The sequence below is a fragment of the Stenella coeruleoalba genome, assembly GCF_951394435.1.
Source record: "Stenella coeruleoalba genome assembly, chromosome: 4".
Lineage (NCBI taxonomy): Eukaryota > Metazoa > Chordata > Mammalia > Artiodactyla > Delphinidae > Stenella > Stenella coeruleoalba.
The window spans coordinates 60,753,419-60,776,441 of record NC_137149.1 but is presented as its reverse complement, the minus strand read 5'-3'; the positions used below and the strand labels follow the sequence as shown (position 1 = coordinate 60,776,441).

Here is a 23,023-nt window from a genome sequence, read left to right as displayed (position 1 = left end):
TATTTACATCAATTAATTCAAAATAACTTTTTATAGAAAGATTATGATAAATATTTTTAAATATAAACATTGCCTTTACTCCCAGATTTCTAATAGAGCTATTTTCATTTTTCACATTATTTTATAATCTTTGTCCCCATGCCTATGATTTACATATAATCTATTTTATTAATAAACCAAAAATATTTCCCATATATCTACAATGCTTTCAAAATGACAATTTTGAATCTTCATTTTTTCCACAGTTTTTAAAATGTATCATTGAATTATACCATAAGTTACTAATATATTTCTCTCTTGTACATTTAATCTGTTTCGAGAAATTTTTTTATAAAATGACCTTTGAGTTTAACTATATGATGTCCCTCTGTTGAGAAATAGTTTTTTTCATTGAAAGCATTTGTTTAATCTAAAACATAACTATGACATTTGAAGGGATTAATTCTGAAATGTCATAAAACACCCACAGTTTGAAAAATTATTCCAAGAATGTCCCTTATTTGTGTCAGCAAGAAAAGAGTAGTATTGCTATTAAAATAAAGCTTTTCACAATTTAACTGCCTAACTCAGAAGTCTTATAGTTACTTCCCGATACTTCTAAAATCAATAGTTTTAACTCTAATCACAAGAAAAGTTGATTGTATAATTTTCTGGAATATAAAATATGGAATTAGGTGATATATCTTGTAAGCCCAATTACCCTGCCATCCTCATTTTTTGTTTTAAGATTTTATTGTAATTTATAACCATGAAGTTATTTATAGTATCTCTATTTTATAAAGAATTACAATTTGTCTTCATTATAAAATCATTTATCAAAAATCTGTGACAAATATGCTTTTGCTGAAGTTGTCAAATTTCATGATAGAGATGTCTTCATTGTTGTCAATCTACCAGCAGGAGGTAGTTGGGAAGTATTAGCATGTGTCAGAGAAGAGTGTGTTCACCTTTCATTTGGATGTGAATCCTTGAACATTTACTTGGAGGCTTCTACTATTGGGTCAAATAGTGTTAAAAGTTCTTTGCTTTTAGATCCAATGTAGCTCACCCTGACCTGTCAGAAAAGTGCCCTTTGTTGGATATGACAAGAATAAACTGGAACTCTCTGGGTGAACTCACAGGAGAGCTCTCTTGGGTCCTGTGAGCCCAGGGCGAAGAATGCCCTACAGTGGCATAGCACCTATTTATATGATATATGACCTCTTCTTCTAAGAACGCTATTAAACTGTCTGAAGTCTGTGGCTAGTTGAGTAGATCATTGTGTTTCCTATATGACCTAAAATCTATCTTCAGTTTTCCTTTCCAATTACTTAAGCTTTATTTTGAAAATATCATCTATTTTATTCTTATAAGATTTGTGGAAATATGCTGTAATAGCATAACTTGCATTTTGTTGAATAAATACAATTACCTCTACAGTTAGAAACTGGATGACACAAGGGAAAATGTTTGGATTATACCAGGGATGACAGAAAGTTCTTAATTCACTTCTAGTATCATCTTTGAATGTCATTTGGGTGTCATCCCCTCTTGCTTTTAGACAGTCATCTACCAGCACAGTTAAGTCAATATGACCATGTTTACTTTTATAGATCTCATGTGCAGGCAAAGTCAGTACAAAAGAGCTATCGGTTGCAGTTTTGAATAGGAGCATACTTCAGAAATGTGTCACAGAGTCTCTTACCTCCCCAGGGATCGGAATGCCCTTTACAAGTGACTGTGTACTTTCAAAGAATCATAAAGTGCTGCTGGCTTTCTGTTAATAGAATGTGTAGGGCTAAGCAGAAAATGAAAAAGTCTTGTTTCCAAAGGTAGTTGGGAATTGAGAGGGGATATATAAGTGCAATCCCCCTGAGTTACAGAGTCAGCACAAGTTATTGATTTGAAGAGAGGTCTCCTATTTCCCCTGTGAGGGAGTAGGTTAGACCAGACCACCACTGCACATCTTCTAGACTCCAGAACTTTGGAGGTTCCTGTGTAGTTGCTCTAAGTATTTGACTTCTTGGGGTTAGGAGGGTGGAGGAGAGTAATTCCTTCTCATCCTTCTCTCCGTGACTAAGGCAGAGGGTCCATCCTCCTCTCAGTCTATATCATCGTTTCCAGGGCCTACACATGACTTCTTCCACTGTCCCCTTACCTTCTCCAAAGAGTTGAAGGTTCCAGGGCTGGTGAAAGCTCCCTTACATGGATCTGTGGGGTAAGGTACAGTTCATAGTTCTGGGATGGTTCATAGTTTGGGGAAGATTTTTATGATTCCACAAGGGAAAAAAGTCAGAAATGTCATTTTCAAATAACAAATAGTGAAATCTTTCCATAGCTACAGTTAAAATACTTTTGGCTTATCTTTTCAATTTGTATTCTAATTTGTTATTAATTGAAAAGATTCCTCTTAGTTGACATTCAGTAGTCTGTAAAGTTGAAGATAAAATACAACCCTGGGTTTTGAAAGTGCTTCATTTTTAATTACAAAGTATAAGAACTATGACGTATAGCCCTGGAATGTTTTTGTAAATACTTTTCCAGAATTATAGAAGTTTGAATGTTTTCCTATTGAAACTTGATTGTGTCAGTGAAATAACAATTGTGAATATTGTTTTAAAATATTGATAAAAGGCAAATTGGTAATACAGACGATTAGTTAGGCCTCAAGTTTTACGTGTGTGTGTTTAACCTCTAGATACCCAAGATGACAAGGAAAGAATTAAAAAATATGGAGCATTTATACGTACTCTTCCTGGGGTCAACAGAGCAACATTGGCAGCTATAATTGAACACCTTTATAGGTGGGTGGATTCATGAACTTTTCTAGACATTTCAAACGTGGCACTCAATAAGACATTATTTCTTAAATTTAAAGTACTGTGGTTAACCTTCTATTTGTGACTATGAATCTTTCGCCATATCTTCAGAATAGTTTCATAATGGAATTCCCATGAACTATCACTTTAGTGTCTCTTAGTGGAATTAAGACACGTTTCAAATAAATAGCACTGGAGAATTTCTTAAATGGATTGGAAATAATCATGCACAGCAAATCAGATACATCCAGTACATAAGCAAGAATTTTAAAACATTTAAGAGGGATGTCAGAGAAGGAAGTACAGGGACCAGAATTCTATAGCAGGAATCTGTGAGTACAGTATTTTCTCGTGGTGGACTCTTAATAAACCTTTATTTCTTTATTATGAGTTTGTATCTAACTTGACTCCAATATTTTGGTGTCAGACAGTTGATTAGATGAGGGAAATTTTAAAAATCAAAAACATTTTCTATGTTGGGGCATGTAGTCCCCTGCATTTGGGAGGGTAAGAGGAATAAAACGGTAGCTTGAGAAATGACATCTGAAGGATGACAATGTTTAGGAATAACATTTTAAGTCAACAAACTTAAGGTTTGTTTGTTTGTTTTGCTATGAGCAAGTTTTGTCGTTACAAAAACTTAAATCAGTGTAAATATTGCTTAAGAAACATATTGTTTGCAGCTTCCTTCGTGGATGCAATATTCCCTTGAATAAATTTCTGTGAACCTGAATTGTACTAAAAGTACCTTATTTGGAATTTAGATTCCTAAATCCTCCACAATTGGTCTTTTCTCTTTATCTTTCTTTTCCAGCCACCACTTTTGATACTTGTAAACTCCATTCCTACTGTAAATCTGATTTTCTTATTGCATCATATAAATGTAGTCTATATATTTATAGTGCTATCTCTATGCCTATGAGACATTGGGACAAAAAATTTTTTCTTCAGAAGTTATAATATATCACCAGGCTGCTACAGTTATCACATTAACATTTTAAACATTGTTACACATAATTCTTAAACTTTATTTCAGATGAGTTCCTTCCAATCCTTTTCTTCAGTTGACATACATTTTAGCTCCTACTATGTATAGTACAATGTCCATTAAGGTTCCATGTAACAAAAATAGTTGATAATAATACATGAATGACAAAAATAGTCTTAAGTCTGCAGTTTCTAAATAGCACCAAGGAGCCCTGGGACATCACAGTGGGAACTCACAGGGATGCTGCAGGGCATTTTACATTTTTTTAGGAAAACACAGTGCCCTCAGGACAGATCTTAATATGAAGAATTTTAGCGTAAGACATGGAATTATACAGGAAGGATTAAGTGGTTCATTGTGTGTTGAGATCCAAGTGATGTTTTAGATTTAAATGGATAAACGAACTGGGCATGAAAGAAACATAAGCACGAGACATGATTGAAGGATATTTTCTAGGAAATAGGTGTATCAGGAGATGAGATGGTTTGTAGCTAGCTGGCAGGAGGCTGCGAAAGACACTGTTGGTCATGGAGAAACATTTGGATTTCATTCCTTTAAGTGTTAAGAAGTGGCTGATCCAATCTGTTTTAGGATAATAAACCATGTCCTGCGGTTGATTGGGAAGAGGTTAGAATAGAGGCAGAGAAACTATTTAAGAAACCATTTCCTTGGGCTTCTGATGAGAAGGGCTGAGTGGGAAGAGAGTGAGCTGGCTGAATATGGGACACTTGGGGATGCTAGTGTGGGAGCAGTGAAATAAAAGAAGAAAAGGAAAATACATAGTGTACATGCTTTATGCCAGAAATTAAGGCAGCTATAGAAACTGGAGAGGTGACAAGTGCTGGAGGAGAAGGTTATTGCAGAAGGAGGTCTCAGGAGAGATGGGAACGTTTGATAGTGTTGTCAAAAGTTTGAGAGGTCAGTTTGAATAAGGTCAGGTTGACTTAGCATTCACTTCCATCCCTGCCCTAGATAACAGACCATTTCCTCCATGACTAACTTTGACTTAATTCCATTGACCAGGTATTTATTACGCACTACAGTGTGATTAACACAAAGTCTCTGACTGTGAGATGCTTAGATTCTAGTAGCACAGGCAGACATGCAGATAAATTTTCCAGATGTTTACAGTCCAGTGTGATAAAAAAAAAGAAAGTACGGAAGTGGTTTTGAGAGGGATGCCCACATTATGACATCTTCCTCTATTAACTTGCAATGCCTTTTGCATCTTATAAATTATATATGATGATCAAGCTTGCTCTGTCTCTGCTATGCAATTTGGCATGTCCTTGTGAGTTTCTTACACTATCATATATATTCCTGTCGTGTTTCCTTATTTTTCTTGTACCTACTAGAATCTTTGCTCTTTATAACCAGGTGTACCTACCTTAGTCTTGCTTTATTCCTTTGATAGACTTGGTCTCCCTTTTTTAGTATGTATTTTAGAAATTTACAAATGTAATTAGACAGGCAACTGAGCAGCTGCTATGTCTATAGTCAGTGACAGAGAGCATTAACAGATACTTCCATGGGCATCAGTTAGAGTTCTCGAGCATTTTTATCAGGGTAAATTTCCTTTTATTGGGGTAATGGCTGTATTTTGTTTTTAATCACTTTGAACTTACATTCGTGAGTACTTTAAATGCTCTTTGTAAAACTCAAGTGTTGTAGCCTACTGGTTGGGATAATTGACTCCTCTGTTCATGTCCGTTCATTGTAAAAAGCCATTTAGTTCTATCCAAGAAAAATGTAATTGTATTTTTTAATTAAGTGATTGCTTTTTGAGAGAAAATATCCTGTTTTGAATAACCATCCAAACACATGCTGCCAGGCATTTTCTCACCCGATATGTACTTTGGGAAATTCAGCCTAGCCCTAAACCTTGAATTTGGAACTCTCTCCTATATGCCTCCTGATCTGCCATTCTTGCCTTATTTCCTGCCTACCTACTGCCCCTTTCTCCTCTTTTATTATGCTCCTACCCCACAAGTCATTTGACACCATTCTGCAAGCACACCTTTATGCCTTAGCTGCAGGTTGTCCCATTAGTGGAATTGTCCGGATATGGTGGGTGAGGAGTTCCTCTTCTAAAGCAATGATCAAGTACTGCTTTGTAACTTGTAGTAATATCTTTAACAGTAGTCTTTTCTTATGTTCTTAATTACACTGAGCTACTTGGAAGAAAGAACTGTGTATTTTTCTTTAAATCACCACTGTACCTTTTACATCAGAGACTTTCAATATATGTGTATTAAAAAAAAGAGAGAGAACAAAATAAATGAGTATGAAGACTTATAAGTTCTATGAAATTTTCAAATAGAAATACATTGTAATAAGCTCTGCTTTTCTCTCACAGGGTTCAGAAATGCTCAGAAATCAATCACATGAACGCCCACAATTTGGCCTTGGTTTTTTCCTCCTGTTTGTTTCAAACTAAGGGACAAACCAGTGAAGAAGTGAATGTAATTGAGGACTTAATTAATAATTATGTTGAAATATTTGAGGTAAATATTTTATATCCTACCATTGTAAAAATAGTTTTGATGTTACTGTTTGCAAACAAAAATGTGTATTTTGGGATGGTTTTATTCAGGTCTTTATGAATATTTAAAGAAAATAACGGATAGTTATATGATCCTTAATTTTTTAGATATAACTAGCTTTTTAAGCTATAGCCATTCATTTAAATCTGGCTGCTTCTAAAGCTTTTTTACCATCTGGTGTCTTGGACAGAATATTTCTATTTATAGTGTTTCTATGGTTTTTTTCCTCAGTATATGTATGCATTAAGTATGTCTACTTAGAGGTATGAAATTTGTGAATTTCACAAATTCGGTAATATACATCAGGCTGATAAGTTTTGCAGTTGAAAGCATTTTAGTGTTTTCTTTTAATTGCGCATGAACTGGAAAAAAAGAAAATTCTGAATTAACAGTCTGTGGTTTTTATTAAGTCATCTCTGTTCTAATTATTTGACTTTTCAATTTGCTATATTATGAAGTTCAGATTTTCATGTTTTATCAGAAAACTGTTAGAATAGGGATGATTTCTTAATTCAAAGGAGTAAAAATAGACTACATAAGCCTAGGATTTGAATATGGGGGGAATATAAAGGATCTGGGTCAAAGGTCCAGCTCCATTGCTTAACTGCTTCTGCCATCTCAGGGTTGCCATTTAGCCTTTTGGGGCATTCTATTAAACAGTCTTGTACAAGACCCCTTGTTTTCCAGGGCTATGTATATACCGATGAAATCAAATAGCTTAATGTAATAGGTCACCTTTTGTAGAGTTCATACATTCTTACAATAACTGATAAAAAGATTACTTAGCAAAGGGAAAGAAACTATTTTAATAAAATAAAATAACACAGTTTGTATCTTAATTTATATAGGAATGGACCAGAATTGTTGGATCCTCTTTGCTCTTTGATCTCCTTTTCACTTCTTCCTATACGTGTCTACTGTTTTTGATCAATAGCAACTTCTTTGCAATAGTTCTGATGCTGAGAAATGAAAGACGTAGAAAAAAAAATGTGTGGCTTTGCATGCTCTGTTTATTTTCTATTTTTGTACTGTTAAATAAAAATGTTTACATAGTTTTGTTAAATCCAACTTTAACCAAATGGTGAAAATTTCATAAGCACTTGATCAACATTTCTGTTTGAGAAATGAGTCTTGTCTGTCAACCTACATAAACTCTATCAAACACATCATCAGCCCCTTTGCTAATTAAATTGCCTCAGCAAAGGGGATTCCATTGATAGAATCTGCAGCCTGAAATGATATCATCATAAGATGTTCTGAACTTTATGAGGCTGTATCTAGTTGGCTTTATTTCTGCCCTAGCTTTGTGGGCCCACGCTGCTAAAGATGGCCATTCTCATTTATTTTTAATGTGTTGGTCTTTAAATTCCTGAAGAAAGTTATGTGAGGATAAGTACCATCACTCCTTGTATTTTATTAGAATGTCCCAAATTATATTTTAAACAGGTTAAAGAAGACCAAGTCAAACAAATGGACATAGAAAATAGCTTTATTACCAAGTGGAAAGACACTCAAGTGAGTAGTAATAGTTAGATCTCTGATTAAAAAAAAAATTTTTTTTAAACAACAAAAAACAAAAATATTTTCATTGTAAGTAAATATTTGTTGTGTTTATTTTCAAATTCCTATTTGAAGCGAAGTAAAAGTAATGGGGAAAAAGAACCTAGATAAAATAGTCATGAAATTCTGTAGCATTGCATATATGCAAAATGCCAAAGTATGCAAATATAAATTTTTTAAAACATAGATGGAAAAATCAGTTTTAATCTTATCAAAATGTCCTTTTTAAAATCAGTTTTCATTTATAAAAGCACTATTGAAAATATTAGTGGATTTCAAAAGAAGCATTTAAAGTCAAAAGAAATACTAGAATAAATTGAAAGTTCAGACTCCCTAGTGATTCTTTCCATTATCCTTTTGAAATAAGTTATTTCTTATATGCTTTTGCTTTGCATGCTCTTGGATGATTGCATTAGTGGGAATGTTTCTATTGTGCTCTTTGTAACATACGTTATTTATGTCTTAAGTTGACTTTTCTAGATCTTTTCTTGCTTTCCTTGGTTGCATCATACCAGATTTGTGTGTTCAGGTTGCACTATACTTTTCTAGAGTACCTTTCCTTGTCTGATGAATATTCACTGGACTTTCTTAAAGTTGGTCTTCTAATAACTAGGAATTGTAGTGGATTCAGGGTACCAATGCAAATAATAGAAGTGGGTCAAGTATCAATAAATTCTCCATATAGATACACTCATAGGATGAGGCCAATGCTTCCTTCTTAGTCAAACCCTAAGTTCACCTCATTCCTGAAATACACACAACTAATTAGAGAAGTTGTCGGAGTTATCATTCCATATGAGGGATGTGAGGAAAGGCTTTCATCCTAGTGCCTAGCTCCCCGAGTACTAATACTATGACATTAATTCTCTTAGACAGTATGTCCTCCATTTTGACCCAAAGTAATTAATGCAGCCTCCAGACAAGTTAGCAGTAACACTAAAAAATGTGGCTCCTTATCAGTTAGTTCTCTTGGATTCTTGCTTTTCAGGGAGAGTTTCAGTTATGAAATAAAGGATTGTGTGAGCCCATGGGATATTCTTTGGCAGCACTATCTATATTGTTATTGGATAAAGTATGAGTACCATTCTGCAAGTTTATCATTTATATTCATACTACAATAAAGAAATGAGCCTTGAATGCTTTCTGATTAAGTAGAAGTCAGTAAAACAAGAAAAGAATTGTCTATAAAATAGAGTAATTGGGAAAGAAAAGTAGAACAGTTTGGAAAAAATCTGTTGTTTTGCTGGAGTTTTTCTCTAGTCCATTCAAAACTCCTCTGAAGTAGTTTCCTGACAGTCTCTAAGTCTTATCCCTGTTTGAATTTCTTAGCTATTCTTGTTTTTGGCTGCATGCTATGAGTTCTTTGTATTTGGTTTTTTAATTTTTAAAATGTGTCCTTCCTGGAGAGTTGTTTATGCAAACACAGGGAAAAGTAAAAATGTCAACTGTATATTTTCTTCCCTAGAATTTTTATGTAGCACCAAAAGTGAGGAAGAAAAATTGGAAATAAGCTTTTCTAAGCCTGTAGTGTCAGAATAACTAAGAGCAGTTCTTCAAAGTACATTTTTAATGTTTTTTCCACTAAATTTACTCATCAGGTTGATTCTGAGGCAGATTTAACTGTGGAAAGATCATTCCTCCATTATGACCTTTTTTTAAAAATGAGTGATGGATATTATTTCCAAGTGTTTATATAACTTAAGGGAATTTCTGAAAAAATTTACTAAATTTACTCATCAGGTTGATTCTGAGGCAGATTTAACTGTGGAAAGATCATTCCTCCATTATGACCTTTTTTTAAAAATGAGTGATGGATATTATTTCCAAGTGTTTATATAACTTAAGGGAATTTCTGAAAAAAGCGACTCAAAATATTTTTCAAGATTCGTTTCGTTCTTTGTTAATCTTCTCCACATGTGCTGTCAGTCTACATAGTGATATCTTACGCTTTTTATTTTCTGGCTTGTGTATTCTTCACTTAGTGTGTCTTCTTGGTTATAACAGTGACCCAAATAACCTAGCACTTGATGCTTAGCTAAAGGTAATTAAAATAAAAACTTTATTATCTCCTTATTCTATCACTTCACTTTTAATTTTATTTGCTAAATATACTTTTTCTATTTGTAATTTTAACACAGCTCTGACCTAATTTATCTTCAAATTTCAATTTTTGGACTTATCATCTCTTTATGTCCACTGTAGCCAGATTCATTATCTCAATAAGAATGTTAAGGGTATGTGAGGTCACTAAACTTTGGAGTAAGAGAGAAAAAACTGCATTGCGATTGAGTTTGCTAACTATGTCATTTGTGTAGATTGCTTGTCCTTAATCAACCACATCCAGAAAATGGGTATCATTATGCAACTTAACAGGGGGAATGATCTCATTTCATTATTATAAAATCGTTAGAAATATGACTGGGGTTTTCTAACCATCTTAAGTGTCATGTGTGTGTTCTTGCAAGATACTTACATTTGCTCTCTTCACATCTGCCCTTTTCTAGGTTTCCCAGGCCGGAGATTTGTTAATTGAAGTATATGTAGAAAGGAAGGAACCTGACTGCAGTATTATAATTCGGGTGAGCCCTAAAGATGGATGTAAAGAGTACTGTTGGAAGTCATAAGTGTTAGCATTAGTTTGCATGTCTTGAATTTTCTATTGTTTCTTCTGTCTTATTTTACATGTCCGATTCAAGTCATGACAAGTTTGACTCTTCATGCCAATATCCTCTGGGAATTCCATGTTTTAATGAGTTGGAAAGAGACCATCCTATGTTCTTTAGGTTATGGTTAGGACGTACTGTAGGTTCTGGAAAACCACCTGAGCTCAATCACCTGCTCCTCTCCTTTCTTCCTTGTCAACATTAGGCAACGTATATACTCCATCTGAGTCTCAATCTTCTGATCTGTAAAATGAGGGAACATTACAGTATTTACATCATAGCACTGATGTGAGGACTCAATAAGATCCTGCCTATGAAACACTTAGCAAATTGCTTGGTACATAAGTGTTTAATAAATAACTACTACTAGTAGTACTATTATTATTAATCCCCCACCCTTGTATCCTAGACATTAGCTTCCAGTCTTTCAATGTACCTGAATATTCAATAACTCTCTTCTTCCTTGAGACCATTAGTTAGCCATTTGTTCTGAATTAAAAAGATCCCTCTCGTGTTACCATATTCTGTACTTAGTCTGCCTGAGCGAGAGTGAGACTACTTTCTCTGTAGGCAGAATAGACATGATGCCATCTAACAGCAGAAATTCAGCTTTAGCTTTTTATCACTTTTAAAGTCCAAGATTAAACAGGGTCTTAACATTAGATATTTCTGGACTTCACTTAGGTCAAAGATATTGTAATTATTATTTTATATTTTTTAATGATTACACATAATGACTCTTTGGCGCTGATTACTCGCCTAGTTGTGCAGTTGAACTACATGAGCTGCCTTGCCCCTCCTTGTCCCCATCTATTTGTTATGCTGAACATGTGATGTTCATCACAGGGGACATGAGGAAATAGTAGAGATTAATCAGCCCAAGTCCATCACTAATGCTGGAAGAGGTAGTCAAAGCACATGACTTAACTCCACTTACACATAAACTCTCTAGTAGCTCGTTTTAATCTTATCTGACTAATAAAGCCATAACAAAAGTTATTACAGTTGAGCAAAGTGCTTATTTTAAGTATATTCACATAAAGGACTGTCCAGTTTCACCTACAACAACTCTAAATTCTCTTGAAAAACATAACAAAAACTATACAAAAATAATCATTAACATGCGTTTAATGCTTAAAACTTTGCACAACTCTTACATTTATTTCAGCTGATCATTACCTTAACCCAAGGAGGTAGTTGAAACAGGTGATGGCTCACATTTATATGAGTAGAAACTGGGAATTAATAGCATTCAGGCCTGGATGCAAACCTTAATCATCATATTCCAAACCTGCTGATCATTATACTGATGTGTATATTGCTTAGAGTAATGATTTCCAAAATGTGCTTCGTGGAGTTCTAGGCATTCTTAAGAGGGGCCTTGGGTGTCACCTAGGACAAGGAAATGAGTCCCAGTCTTACATTCCTAAGTCAACCTGAGGAACTCCCTGCTGACTATTTCACTAGTTTGGTTTCTCAGTTTCATTATTTATTTTAAGAAAGGGCTACACTTCTTAAAAAAGTGTAAAGCCATTCCGATGAATGGTGTCACTGAAGTGACTCATCTACTGATGTTTCAGCTGCTTAAATTGCTCTACTTTTCCCATGCTAATGTTTTTTTTCTTTTAAGGTTGTATTACATTAGGCTTTTCTAAATAGCAAATAATGGACTTCACTGTATCGTTAATATATTCCAAAGAAAGCACTAAATTCCATGAACTCCAAAAGATAGACTATATGAATTACCTGTAAGAGAAATGTTTTATGTTATTTATATATGTGCAGTGTGCTTAAGATTAGTAATGGACAGGAGAAAGGGAAGTGAGCACATTTTCTAAGAAATTTTTGAATAGGTACATAGTTTTACTGAAAACGTGTATAATTAAGTTGCAGCTGCAATATTCTAAAGCTTAAATCATCTTCTATTTGTTTAACATTATAACTAAATTCTAATTGGAGAAAGCCAACTTGCTTTTGGCCAACATACCTGTAAGACTGACTGGCAAAACCAAAACCAGGAAGAAACAAATCAAAAATCCCCAAAGTCCCTGAAGAAGATGGCGTGCTTATATAATGGCCTGAGGTGTTGGGACTGTTGTAGAGCTGACCCCCAGGCTGACACTGCAGACTCTGCCCTGTGCCCTGAAAGCCTGGCTCGAGCATACTTCGGTGTCCCACCATCTGTCACTTGGCATGGTGGGGCACACCACAGACCACTAAAACCCTGGGGCTTTTTGGCATGGCAGACAGCAGTCAACTGTGTATAATTTAGGGCCCAAGCTGAATAAACCAAACTCCTTGGAACTCCTAATTATAGAACTGAGTGAAAAGTTTTACCCCTAGAAGACCATTGGATCCAATGTCTGTGGAAGGTCTTAGTATGAGTAGGTATATTCTTCCCTTTTTGAGTGATGTAATTGTTCACTAAGTGAGAAAAAAACATTCTCTCTGATTATGCCTATATGGTGATCTTTTTTTTACACATGCATTAAAATATATTACATTATATGGAGAAGATCTGAATAGGCTTTCCCCATGTGCTTAGAGAAGCTAGGTAAACATACTAAGAGGAAATTTGGAGTATCATTAGGTGGTAGATGGGGGAGTATTACTGCCCTAGCAAAGGCCACTTCTGTGTCTGACATATATTCTGAAGAAATTTTGCTTCTCTTTTAGATATCTCCCGTGATGGAAGCAGAAGAATTAACTAATGACATATTAGCAATAAAAAATATAATTCCTACAAAAGATGATATCTGGGCCACATTTGAAGTCATAGAAAATGAAGAGCTTGGTAAGTGGTTCTCATGCTAGGGATTCTTAAATTGCTTAAAGTATGAAGAAATACTATTTTTGTGACAAGTCATTGCTAACATTTTATGTTTTTCTAAAGCTTAACATCTCGTTATGACTTCCCTTCTACCTCAGTGCATGTGTTGATGTATGTTAGTGCCACTTGAGGTTGCCCTCCTATGATTTTACTCATCAAAGTAATTATTTTATTGACCATAAACATATAGTATAAAGCATTAGGCATGTATGTTGTTGCCTCAGGAAATAAGGCCTTATTTATAAGAACAAGCAATTTGATTTGTAACAATAGTCTAAATGTCACCACCACTATCCACCGTATTCTACCTTATTCCTGTATGCTACTTATTTAACAAGAACAAGAGTACTGATTTAAAAAGTTATTTATTATTTTTAAAAATAATATTGTATTAAGCCTAGCAGAAGCTTATTTTTCATTTTTTCTTTTTCATCTTTAGTGGAGTGAATCAGGTATTTTGTCATCTTTTATCTCAGATGCAGAAGGATAAAGAGAGCTTTTAAAACACCTTGACTGCCCCAAGAGTAATAAGCCTAACATTATAATGACACCATTTGGTTTTAAAGACCTCTAGGAAAAAAAAATGAGATGCAGAACGTCTTTGTACCTTGACCATCTGTCTAGCTGATACCTGCTAAGGTCTTGGGACCCTTTCAAGTATAGATGTCAAACTGCCAAAAGTAAAATCTTGCCACCCACAAGCTCAAGACAAAAATTAAAAATGAATGTTAAAATACCTCATCCTGTATTATTAGGAGTCTTGTAATCAGTGTTAGAATGAAATGAGATTATCAAATACTTTGTCTTTCATTATTCCATCTTGATGTTTTTATTCCTTTTTTTCTTTTTATTGTGCACAATTCTTTAAAAATATAATTTGTATTAAAACACTACTTTCCAATATTCATTGCCAAGATTCAGTGACACTGGTCCTTCGGTGTCAGTTCACACTGTCTAGCCCATAGTTGGGCTCAGTCAGCCCCACTCACAGAAGGTCCTTTGTCAAATGACTCCTGTGACCCCTAACTGCCAAGTCCAGTGGATTTGCTTCCGGCTTTACTTTGCTTGTCCTTACCGTTGCATTTATTGCTAATGACCGTTCCCTTTTTTCTTGGAAAGTGTTCACTCTATTTTCATCGTTGCCTGGATTCTCCTCCTGGTGCTCAAATCGTTTTATCTCATTTGTCAGTTCTTCTTCCTCTGTCTGTTCCCTAAGCAGTGGGTTTCTGCTGCTCTGATCTTTTACCATCTTTTCTCATTTTACATTTCTTTATAGACAGTCACTTCTACCCTTTGTGCTTGACTAACGTGCAAGCAGGTGTTTCCCAAGTGTGCCTTTATACTTCCCCCTCTGGCCCACCTGTTTACCTCCTTTAAAACCCAGACTAAGTGTTCCATTGCACTTTGTCTTTATCTTTTTTTATAATGCCTATCGTGTGGATTTATTTTTGTCTTTCTTGATGAGATCTCTTTAGAAGGAAGGAGGGCCTCTCTTTTTTCTATCTTTAGTACAGTCTCTGTCCCTGGCACAGTGCCTAGTACTAGCTGCCATACAATTAAAATCTTTTACATAAGTGAAGCACACTCTTGTATTACTATATGGTTCAATGGTGGTAAAGTCTTGATTTTTGTTTAATTTTAAGGGGAGGGGCTAGGTTACCAGCTTCATCATATCTGTGAGTAAAAGATAATTGTCAGCATTACTGCCAGAATTATCTTTCTAAATCACAAATAGGATCATATTGTTTTATTTTTTCTTTTAATTTTCATCATTTTTGTTGTTGTTATTGTTTTAAACATCTTTATTGGAGTATAATTGCTTTATAATGGTGTGTTAGTTTCTGCTTTACAACAGAGTGAATCAGCTATACGTATACATATATCCCCATATCTCCTCCCTTTTGTGTCTCCCTCCCTCCCACCCTCCCTATCCCACCCCTCTAGGTGGTCACAAAGCACCGAGCTGATCTCCCTGTGCTACACGGCTGCTTCCCACTAGCTATCTATTTTATATTTGGTAGTATATATTAGTCCATGCCACTCTCTCATATTGTTTTAAAACCGTTTTAAAACTCTTTCATTACTGGAGAAAAGACAATATCAATAAGTTGTACTGGGAAAACTGGACAGCTACGTGTGAAAGAATGAAATTAGAACATTTTCTCACACCGTATACAAAAATAAACTTAAAATGGACTAAAGACTTAAATATAAGACCTGAATCCATAAAACTCCTAGAAGAGAACATAGACAGAAGACTCTTTTGATATAAATTGTAGCAATATTTTTTGAATCCGTCTCCCAAGGCAAAAGAAACTAAAAGAAAAATAAACAAATGGGATCTAATTAAACTCAAAAGCTGTGCACAGCAAAGGAAACCATCAACAAAACAAAAAGACAACCTACAGAATATGAAAAAATATTTGCAAATAATATGTCTGTTAAGAGGTTAATATCCAAAATATATAAAGAGCCCATACGAGTCAGTAGCAAAAACCCCCCAAATGACCCAATTAATAAATGGGCAGAGGATCTGAATAGACATTTTTTCCAAAGAAGACATGTAGGTGGCCAACAGGTACATGAAAATATACCCAACATCACTAATCATCAGGGAAATGCAAATCAAAACCACAATGAGATATCACCTCACACCTCTCAAAATGGCTATCATCAAAATGTCTATAAATAACAAATGTTTGCAAGGATGTGGAAAAAAGAGAACCCTAGTACACTGTTGGTGGGAATGTAAATTGGTGCAGCCACTATGGAAAACAGTATGGAGGTTCCTCAAAAAACTAAAAATAGAGCTACTATATGATCCAGCAATTCCACTCCTGGGTATATAGCCAGAAAAGAGGAAAACTGTAATTTGAAAAGATACATGCACCCCAAAGTTCATAGCAGCATTACTTACAATTGCCAAGATATGGAAGCAACCTAAGTGTCCATCAACAGACGAATGGATAAAGAAGATGTGATATGTATATACAGTGTATGTACAGTGAAATACTAGTCAACCGTAAAAAAGAATGAAATTCTGCCAATTGCAACAATGGGATGGACCTAGCGAGTGTTATGCTCATGAAATAAATCAGAAAAATACAAGTACTCTGTTATATCCACATATAGTCACTTATATGTGGAATTTAAGAAGTAAAGCAAATGAATATATATAACAAAAGAGAAACAGACTCGCAGGCATAGAGAACAAATTAGTGGTTACCAGAGGGAGGGAGAGGGAAGTGGCAGAGGCAAGATAGGGGTAGGGGACTAAGAGATACAAACTACTGTGTATAAAATAAATAAGCAACAAGGATATATTATACAGTACAAGGAAATGTAGCCATTATTTTGTAATAACTTTAAATGGAGTATAACCTATAAAAATATTGAATCACTGTGTTGTACACCTGAAACTAATATAACATTATAAATCAACTATACTTCAATATATAAATACATACCCTTTCATTATTTCTTCATTATCCATATTATCCATCCTTCAAGATCCAGCTCAAATGCCCCTTCCTCCAAGATGGTAATTAGATGAATATAGTTCTCACTGATCTTTTGTGATTATTTGCTTAAAGATCTATAATACTGCATACTAATCTGACTTGTAGAATAGTAACCTGGCTCTGCCTTATGTTCTTTAGGATTTACCATATTTTTTAGATCTTTATATCTCTTGGTACCTCTAGCATAGTGTATGATGTGGAACATATTTTCAATATCTTGTTAACTTAGGTGGAACAGGATAGGGGTGCATTCTGAACCTGAGTGACTGGGATTGTTGCTGCTTGGATAGATGTATCCAAATATGGAAGGCACAAAAAAAGTGATTTCTGCTTATAGATTAGGAACCACTAGGAGATATCAAAGCCCTGGTGAGATCTTAGACAGCTGATGGTCTCCTGCATGCTTCTGTTGCTTTTTTTTTTTTTTTTTTTTTTTTTTTTGGAAAGCCACAGCAAAATTGAATCGTGGATTTGGGGGTAAGCATCCTCTCGCTACCACCCTTGTTCTCTCAGGGGTTGAGTCAAAGCATATCCCTGTGTCACAGCTCTGGAGGTCTGTGCCTTTGGGCATTGGTCTTTTGGACTGAGAGGAGTAAGCAGAATGGGTGAGGATAGGAAGAATTATGTAGAGCTAGAAGAGAGATTGCAATGTATCTGGAAACAGTCTTTTTAAATTTCACCTGGGAAAATGAAGGGAGGCTGACCCTGAAAATGACTAATTATCAACTTGCATGTGCCCATTAGTACATCACAAATGGTAAGATTGGAGTCGGGTTTTTGTTGGTGGTGTTGGTGGTGGTGGTGGTTCCTTCTCGCTAATTTAAAAAAAGTTATCTTGATGAAGATATAAAAAGACTAGGAGACTTCAAGCTGTTTTGACTTGTGAATGTCCAAATATGTAATCAAAGGAACACCCCATGTACATCAAGAAAGAATACATCTGATGGAGTTAGGAATTCAAATTTGGCATGGTTTTAATGTCTGGTCAACCATTCAAGTCGAAATTGCCGGAAGGGAAAACTAATATTATTTTCACTGCTTTTAGAGGAATAAAGCTAAGAAAGCAACAAAGGGGCCTGTGATTATGTTGGCTTACTGGAGCAGATGGGACCTGTGTGCTCCACCTGAAATTCTGAAATGTTAAGAGCTTTATTTCTAGTAACATGCAGGGAAGATAAAGTGAAGTGTAAAAAGAAGATAAAAGTGAAGGCATTGGTAGTCACAAGATTGTAGTTGATAGGAAGAATGTCAGCAGGGAATTGGTGCTTTTCCTAATGTAGATATAAATCCTCCAAGTAACTGAAGCAACCAAAAATAAATAAATAGATAGATAGATAGATAGATAAATAAATAAATGGATAAATAAGTAAGTGAACCAGAAGTGCTGGATTTTATTTTAGGTACCTGTAAATTTTAAAGCAATAGTCCTCTACCCTGTCTTTTCCAGTGCCCCCTTTGTATAATAGATATTTTGTTTGGTCCCTTTACTCTCCTGAGATACTCTATTATACCCATTAAAAAAATGTTATAACCTAATTATAGAAATAAGTAAGAAGAAAATATGTGTTATAATACATAAATGCTCAGACATTCCTATATAGTCCAAGATAATGAAAATATATTCTTAAATTTATAAATGGAATTATCATGGATGTGACAGCTACAAATGCAGACTGATACAAGCATGTCAGTTTGTGACTCATGTATCATTAGCAGAATTGCCATCATTGGTGAAATGGCATCTTAGTCTGTTCAGCCTGCTATAACAGAACTCCACAACAGAAATTTACTTCTCACAGTTCTGGAGGCTGGGAAGTCCAAGATCAAGGCACCAGCAGACTTGGTGTTTGGTGAGGGCCTGCTTCCTGGATCACATGTCCATGTTTTCACTGAGTCCTCACATGATAGAAGGGAGCTCGTGGGATCTCTTTTATAAGAGCACTAAACCCATTCAGGAGGGCTCTGCCTTCATGATTTAATCACCTTGCAAAGGGCCCACCTCATAATACCATCACATTGGGGATTAGTTTCAACATATGAACTGGGGAGGGGGCAAACATTCAGACCATAGCAAATGGTAAACAACTCTTAGAAAATTTCTGACAGACAAAGCACAATCTTTTTTTTTTTTTTTTTGCTCATACAGTGGTTACAGTCATGGGGAAAAAAAATACCACATTAAAACCATATAAAATATTTTGAGAATTTATATGTAAAGCTGAGTTAGATTCTAAGCTGTTAATTTATAAGTAGGTTTTCCTTTTAAATGAATGCCTGTGGGACATTTGAAATTTGTACTAGATGGAGAACAAGTCTTTCTCTGTTTCATTCTTTGAAAGATGTCAGGCAATCATCAGGACAAGCTGAAACCCACCTTAGGAGAGGGTATCTCTTTCACCATACTTATAAAGTACACTGTTATTTTAATGCTTCACCTTAAAAATGAACCTGTACCCTGCCAATGTAGTCCCATACCCCTTAGGTTCTTCATATGCTGAAAAAAATTAACTGCCCACGGGGCCTCATTTAAGTGGGCTTCCTCACTGAGAGGTTCAAGTTTGTGAAGCAGTTACTTTCTACACAGCAATATCATAACAAAATGTTTTCTTCCTTCTCTTCATAGCTACTATGAAATGGAAGATCAGTTCAGTTTTAATCAGAGTCTTTCTAGCTCTTCTCTTGATTGACACAAGTGCCGTCACCCTCTGAGTATGTGGATAGGACAGAGAAAGACTTGCATGGCTCTAGGCTTGGCACTAAAAATAATTATTAAGGAAGTCATAACTGTCTCTGGAAATCCTGTGTCATTACTGCTAGAAGTTTAAGGACAACACCTGTTATTTCAGGTGGAAATGAATAGTTCTCTATCTAACAAGGTAGCCCAGGTTTAATTCTGTGGACAAGATTTTAAACTATTGAGAACATGATTTACCTAGCAAAAGAACCACGTCCAGACCTGTTGTTAAATAACTACACTGAATTTTCAGCAAGTTTAATGCTATAGATAGTGTGCAAATTAGTTATTTCTAATAATGCCCTAATGCCAGCTGACTTACATAGCATAAAATCTATCATGACAGATGGTTGTAAATGTAACTATTAATAAAAACTTGTTTATTTGTAGGAATTTATATTCCAACAACGTTGGATGACTCAGTCCATTTTTCCTGCCTCTTACCTCTTTCTTTTAGAATTGTATCATTTGACAGTCTAACGATTTAAAATATTTATCTTTTCAACCCATTTTTCAGCTCTGTTTTTTACAGCTTTTTTAAAAAATTATTTATTTATTTATTTATTTATTTATTTATGGCTGTGTTGGGTCTTTGTTTCTGCGCGAAGGCTTTCTCTAGTTGTGGCAAGCGGGGGCCACTCTTCATCATGGTGCGCAGGCCTCTCACTATCGCGGCCTCTCTTGTTGCGGAGCACAGGCTCCAGTGGCGCAGGCTCAGTAATTGTGGCTCACGGGCCCAGTTGCTCCGCGGCATGTGGGATCTTCCCAGACCAGGGCTCGAACCCATGTCCCCTGCATTGGCAGGCAGATTCTCAACCACTGCACCACGAGGGAAGCTCTCAGCTCTGTTTTTAAGCAGGAACTTGGATCTTCAGGATTTTCATTCTCCTGAAGTATTTCATACTATGAGACTGATGTGAAAAATATACTTGGCTAATTTTTTGCACATCTATATTTATCTCTATGTCTGCTGTGATATATTTCAGTATAACTAAGAGCACTTCAGAACTATCACTATTGTATCTACTTGTAATGGTGACCCTCTTTAATATAAATGTTCTGATATTTGGATGTCTCATTACAAATTTAATCTTGTAATAAAGGAGAGTACGCTTTTATTTCAATCCAGATAGTTCTGCAGTTAAGAGTATCATTCCCACTGCCAATCCAACTGCAATATCATCAGTTTCTTTAAATATAGGATGTTGAAACTATCTTATTTCCTTACCATCTTCTCACTAAGGATAGGAAAGTAAAGGAGAAAGTGTGAACTGAATTGTTTTTCACTTTGCTTATATTACCTTATTTAGTCCTCAGAAATATCTTGGTGAGTTGATACTTTTTCCCCAAAATTACATGTGTGAAAATCATCATGGGGAGGTTTACATATTTGTCCAAAATAAAACCGAGTGTAGTAGTTATGATTTGGGGCTGTAAAGTCAGATACATTTGAGAGTCACATCTTTGTTCCTTACCAGCTATTTGGCTTTAGGCAAGTAGTTGAACTTCTCTGGGAGACCAGTATTAAGGAGAACGTGATATATTTGGTCTTTTTCACTTGTGATTTTATTACCAATTAAAATAGCATGGGTCATATACAAGTGTGATGCTATTGACATACGCTTTGTTGTTTGTCATTAGCATTTATTACTACTTTAACCAAAAACGAAAAGCCAAGCACTATTCGTTTCACATGTAGGAGAGTAAGAAAGAGCTGAACTCACTTATAAAGGCTGTGGTACGAGGAAAGTTACATCAACATCTTCATGTTAGAGCTTATGTTCTTGGCTATTTCAATTATGCTATTTTCAGTATACTATAAAAAGCCTGAATTTCTTTTTTTCTCAGCATATGCTACTGTCATAACATTTTATTAACTGATTGGCATATTTTGATCAGCAAAACAATTTCCTATGAAACTTTGATTGTAATTTTAAAAGCCTGTGATTTTTTTGTTAATTCTATGCTAAGAACTTGTGATGTATTTTAAAAGATGCTTACATAAAACAGATGTATATGAATGAGCATTTATCAAGGAGAAATCTTTTTTTCTGAATTTTTGAATTTTATTTTATTTATTATTTTACGCAGCAGCTTCTTATTAGTCCTCCATTTTATACACATCAGTGTATACATGTCAATCCCAATCTCCCAATGCATCACACCACCATCGCCACCCCACCGCTGCTTCCCCCCTTGGTGTCCATATGTTTGTTCTCTACATCTGTGTCTCAATTTCTGCCCTGCAAACCAGTTCATCTGTACCATTTTTCTAGGTTCCACATATATGCGTTAATATAGGATATTTGTTTTTCTCTTTCTGACTGACTTCACTCTGTATGATAGCCTCTAGATCCGTCCATGTCTCAAAAAATGACCCAATTTCGTTCCTTTTTATGGCTGAGTAATATTCCATTGTATATATGTACCACATCTTCTTTATCCATTCATCTGTCAAGCGGCACTTAGGTTGCTTCCATGACCTGGCTATTGTAAATAGTGCTGCAATGAACATTGGGGTGCATGTGTCTTTTTGAATTATGGTTTTCTCTGTGTACATGCCGAGTAGTGTGATTGCTGGATCATATGGTAATTCTATTTTTAGTTTTTTTTTAAGGAACCTCCATACCGTTCTCCATAGTGGCTGTATCAATGTACATTCCCACCAACAGTGCAAGAGGGTTCCCTTTACTCCACACCCTCTCCAGCATTTGTTGTTTGTACATTTTCTGATGATGGCCATTCTGACCAGTGTGAGGTGATACCTCATTGTAGTTTTGACTTGCATTTCTCTAATGATTAGTGATGTTGAGCAGCTTTTCATGTGCTTCTTGGCCATCTGTATGTCTTCTTTCGAGAAATGTCTATTTAGGTCTTCTGCCCATTTTGGGATTGGGTTGTTTGTTTTCTTAATATTGAGCTGCATGAGCTGTTTACATATTTTGGAGATTAATCCTTTGTCCATTGATTCATTTGCAAATATTTTCTCCCATTCTGAGGCTTGTCTTTTCGTCTTGTTTATGGTTTCCTTTGCTGTGCAAAAGCTTTGAAGTTTCATTAGGTTCCATTTGTTTATTTTTGGTTTTATTTCCATTACTCTAGGAGGTGGATCAAAAAAGATCTTGCTGTGATTTATGTCAAAGAGTGTTCTTCCTATGTTTTCCTCTATGAGTTTTATAGTGTCCGGTCATACATTTAGATCTCTAGTCCATTTTGATTCTATTTTTGTGTATGGTGTTAGGGAGTGTTCTAGTTTCATTCTTTTACATGTAGCTGTCCAGTTTTCCCAGCACCACTTATTGAACAGGTGTCTTTTCTCCACTGAATATTCTTGCCTCCTTTATCAAAGATAAGGTGACCATATGTGCGTGGGTTTATCTCTGGGC

The 23,023-nt window shown here is 35.3% G+C and overlaps 1 protein-coding gene across 3 annotated transcripts in view; it reads left to right on the top strand.

Moving 5' to 3' along the window:
- Positions 1–23,023, top strand: part of ARAP2 (ArfGAP with RhoGAP domain, ankyrin repeat and PH domain 2) — a 197,954-nt gene that overhangs the window by 123,148 nt on the left and 51,783 nt on the right. For 2 of the 3 annotated variants that reach the window (XM_079920685.1, XM_079920686.1), the window contains 5 exons: positions 2,678–2,783; positions 6,143–6,290; positions 7,776–7,844; positions 10,394–10,468; positions 13,229–13,346. In XM_079920685.1, the coding sequence (XP_079776811.1) occupies positions 2,678–2,783; positions 6,143–6,290; positions 7,776–7,844; positions 10,394–10,468; positions 13,229–13,346 (516 nt within the window). The remainder of the gene's footprint in view (positions 1–2,677; positions 2,784–6,142; positions 6,291–7,775; positions 7,845–10,393; positions 10,469–13,228; positions 13,347–23,023) is intronic. The other variant, XM_079920687.1, reaches the window with a different exon arrangement.